General features: G+C 46.0%; 1 protein-coding gene across 6 annotated transcripts in view; it reads right to left on the bottom strand.

Moving 5' to 3' along the window:
* Positions 1-1,026: 1,026 nt before the first annotated feature.
* LOC147007807 (centromere protein C-like) overlaps positions 1,027-4,288 on the bottom strand; it is a 12,574-nt gene continuing 9,312 nt past the window's right edge. For 3 of the 6 annotated variants that reach the window (XR_015053874.1, XR_015053873.1, XR_015053876.1), the window contains 2 exons: positions 2,294-2,384; positions 1,027-1,972 (listed from right to left, as the gene is read on the bottom strand). Coding sequence is in view for 1 of the 6 variants with exons in the window: in XM_085866364.1 (XP_085722490.1) it covers positions 2,334-2,384; positions 2,542-2,717; positions 2,912-2,978 (294 nt within the window). In the remaining 5 variants the exon portion in view is untranslated. Of the gene's footprint in view, positions 1,973-2,293; positions 2,385-2,541; positions 2,718-2,911; positions 3,048-4,285 lie in introns of those variants that run through there. The other 3 variants (XM_085866364.1, XR_015053875.1, XR_015053877.1) reach the window with 3 other exon arrangements.

The raw sequence follows: 4,288 nt of genomic DNA, 5'->3' as shown, positions 1-4,288 counted from the left end.
ACAAACACGTGACCGACATCACCCCGCCTCCAAACAAACACGTGACCGACATCACCCCGCCTCCAAACAAACACGTGACCGACATCACCCCGCCTCCAAACAAACACACGTGACGACATCACCCCGCCTCCAAACAAACACGTGGCCGACATCACCGCCTCCAAACAAACACGTGACCGACATCACCGCCTCTCGCTCCAAACAAACACGTGACCGACATCACCCCGCCTCCAAACAAACACGTGACCGACATACACCCGCCGCTCCAAACAAACACGTGACAAACCTCTTCGCCTCCAAACAAACACGTGACCGACATCACCCCGCCTCCAAAACAAACACGTGACCGACATCACCCCGCCTCCAAACAAACACGTGACCGACATCACTCCCGCCTCCAAACAAACACGTGACCGACATCACCCCCGCCTCCAAACAAACACGTGACCGACATCACCCCGCCTCCAAACAAACACGTGACCAACATCACCCCGCCTCCAAACAAACACGTGACCGACATCACTCCGCCTCCAAACAAACACGTGTCCCTCCTTTTTTGACAAAAGACCCCTCCTTTTTTGTGTACTTTGTCGAGGCTCATGCAAGAAGAAACACACAGAACTCGGTTCGTCAACATGGTCCCTGAGGACCAGCAGGGGGTGCTCGAGGACAAGAGGAAGGGATAAAGGTTTCTCAACATGGTCCCTCGCCTGGTGTTGGCTTAGCGTGAGGGGATTGGCTTGGGATCCTCAGGTCCTGAGTTCGAGCTCCATTGGCAACTGAATTAACACCAGGCGGGGTTGATTCAGCCTGCTGTCCTCCTGAGGTCGGCGAAATGAATCCCAGTGTGTTAGTAAAAGGGGCACTGCATCAGCGGCGCAGTTGTGCTCCAATAAATGGTCGGAGTGGCGACCGGTGGAAGATTGTGCCAACGAGCCAAGGAAAAACTGCTTTGGCAGCTCCATTGTCCTGTTCAGGATGGTCCACAACAACAACAACAACAACAACAACAACAACAACAGTATGTATTGTTGGGCGATATCCATGGTGCCAATTTATTACATGAAGAAATGCTGACTGCTCCACCATTGAAGGATCAAAGAAGAGGTGAGGACACACCGAAGTGTGACGTATCGTGTGTGTTACCAACAAGCAGGTACAGTTCGGGAAACTCGTTTCAGCGTGGACCGACGGTGCACTCAGCACAACCCATAAACACAAGGGATTCGTTGCACTTTCGACAGAGCAAGAGAAACGTCCCATTTTAAGTTCCCACTGTGTGTTTCAGGGGGCAAATAGGTCATGACCTTAAAATTAGGTCAAGGTCAAACATTTTAATGTAAACCCCACATACTTTACATTCACATTACACTCAAAATTTAATTACAAAAGTCCAAACTTTCTCAATGGTGGTTTAGTACTCCGAGGGGGTCTTACAAACTGTGGAACAATTAAAAATTGGGGGCGTGGGGGGACGGGAGGGAGTGAGTTAAATCAAGAACAATTGATTTAAACATAAATAACAATGACGAACCAGTTGTTATGATAGTGATGAACATTTTAAAAACAATCAGAGCTGTCTTCAAGAAGACGAACATTCCTCGTATTTCCGTCCCAAAGAGTCCATGAAAAAACGTTTTTTTAAAATTTCGATTCAAACTTCAAGGATTTTTTTAAATCATAAAAGCGATAAAAATTTAATTATTGAACAGACAAAGACAAACCACCACTTTCGAGGTCCCCGCTCAAGCATGCGGAGTGTTGACCGAGTGGGTGGAAGGGAACTCCGGATTCAGTACAGTTGGGACAATGTCCCGTTTTTATAATTTCGTGATAAAGGAAGAGGATGCTCGGAGAAGAAGGATGGAATTGGACGATGTTTTTCACTCGTCCAAAATCAGCTGATTTTTGATCCGTAAGAAGCACAATGTGGCCTCGGCCTGCCCGACGTTCTCCTTGTTGAAGACATTTCCTGTGGCACATGGGAAGGGATGGTTGTCGTGACTTCACAAAGAAATGCGAGGAAATTCCCCGTTGGACCGATACACTTTCACCAATTGGTCACGACAATGGGGCACGTGATATAATTACAACACCTCTTGTGACTCGAGCTCACTCCGCGTGCTCGGGGTAACGATAGATTTTGTCATCACGTCTCAATTAATAGATTTCCTCATGGGCTCATACTTTCGCACCTCACTGTACGTATGTTGTTGATGGAGCACGTTTCATTTCCTACAGCAGGTGATGCTGTGGGGCCAAAATGACAGGTGATGCTGCTGGATTTGCTCACCTTTAGGAACGAAGAACGTGTCTCCCAACTTCAACGCGTACTACATCTGGTGGATTGTGACATGCAGCATCCCTTGAAGTATGTGGAACAACTAAGGAGTGGAAAGGTGTACACATCAGAATCTGTGCATCATTATAACATGCTCCAACTTTTTACTTTGAATCATTTCTACCTGAGACCCCTGTCCCCCTCCCCCTAGCCATCCCCCAACAAACTCTGCTCCAAACTCCCAAACTTTTCCAACGTACCATGGTATCATTCCTGACATACTGCAGTCCATTTTCCTTCACTGGGGGAATCTTTAACAACCCGCTGACAAAATTGGGAAAGTTGAACATTTTGCAGATGCCGAGGTCGTCATATGGTTCCATTGGGTTTCTGTCAGGCCCCAGGTACAGGCACATCTCAGAAGTCCTGACACAATCTGCGTTACAAATGGACACATGGGTTTCCCGTATGTTGTGATTAACTGGAGCCCAGTCTGCGGCAAAATCACCATTCTTATCGTTTTTAAATATCTTGAGGTTCATGCGATCAGTGCTTGTCGTCTTACAAAGTGCCTGCTTTTCATCAGTCAAGTTTAACAGGTGCTTCGAGGTGATGCTTCTCAATGCTTACCAACATGGGACAACACTGGTGTGCCGATCTCAGGATCGACAGTGTCCACATCAAGGCGTTGGACCATGTTGGCGAAGAGATCAGAGAGGAAGAGAAGAAGAGCGTGCCTCGTGGCCTTATCACAGGGCCTCAGAAATAATTTAATATTATGGTCGAGGAGGAAGGTGGGCGTCTGGACGATCTTGGTGAACGGACCTGGCGCAACAGAGGAACGGTCGGCATATTTGCTCGTGAAAAGAAGCTGCACGGCGGTTTCTGAGCCTTGGCGTTGAATACCGCCACACGAATACCTCGCATACGTTTCCTGCCCAGAGAGCGGCTTGGCGCCATTTTCGGGTGCAGGTTCTCACGCAGTGACCCACGCGGTTTCGACGGCCGCCGGGTCCAAAAAGGATCACCTCTGGACGAAGCTAAATGCTGGCATAAAGGAGGGATATTTCTTTTGTTCCATCTTTTCCCCTTGTCTGTTTTAGTAACCATGTGTCGAGGCGCCTCGACTTTAGGCCGTAGATGACCTCACGTTTCATGACCTCATGCTTTTGATTTATTTTCATTGTTAAGCTTTGATTTATTCCTTTTGTGAATGCTTGATTGATGTTCATTAAACCCCTATTTATTAAGATTGCTTGTGTCTGTCTATTCGTTGTGGGTTCAGTATAAACCCGTGTGCCTCTGTGTGGTACGTGCTTCGCCACTTCTCGTCCCACACATGCCTTAACCTCCAGGGAACTCGGCTGTTCACCTCCGAGGGAAATTGTTTGGCTCTCTGTCCAGGTGAGTCTTAACCGGCGTGCACACAACAATACAAACATGTTCACGTGTTATTGTGTCCGTGTTTTGTTTTATTCACCGTGTAAGTTCTGCATCATCCAAGTCATATGGGCTATATAAAATAAATGGTCATGTGATGTGTGGGGAAGTATATATATATATATATATATATATATATATATATATATATATATATATATATATATATATATATATATATATATTTGCAGAACCACATAACCGATGACGTCATCAATTTTTTCTCTGTCGACAAATTTATAGTTCAATGACCGTCAAAAATGTTTATACTCATCGGATGTAGCGTTCCACGTATGCAATTATGACGTCATTTTGAAAAAAAAATCACTTGTTTTAATTATTTCCATGCAGTGGTTTCGGAGATACAGAGGTCCAAAGTTTTTCCTTTTTTCCAACATGGCTGCCACACCACATGGCCTATGACGTCATAATTATCTTTAAGACAATCAACGTGAGTCGTTACACCTCTGGTGAAAATTTCGTGTTCGGGTTAGGGTGAGGATTAGGGTAAGCGGTTGCGGAGAAAATGAATTGAAAAGGGAATAACAAAATGCAGACACGTACGTA

This window comes from Eptatretus burgeri, chromosome 24, assembly GCF_056783735.1.
Source record: "Eptatretus burgeri isolate ZD-2024b chromosome 24, Ebu_testis_v1, whole genome shotgun sequence".
Lineage (NCBI taxonomy): Eukaryota > Metazoa > Chordata > Myxini > Myxiniformes > Myxinidae > Eptatretus > Eptatretus burgeri.
The sequence above is the reverse complement of the archived record's forward strand: the minus strand, read 5'-3'. Positions and strand labels throughout refer to the sequence as shown.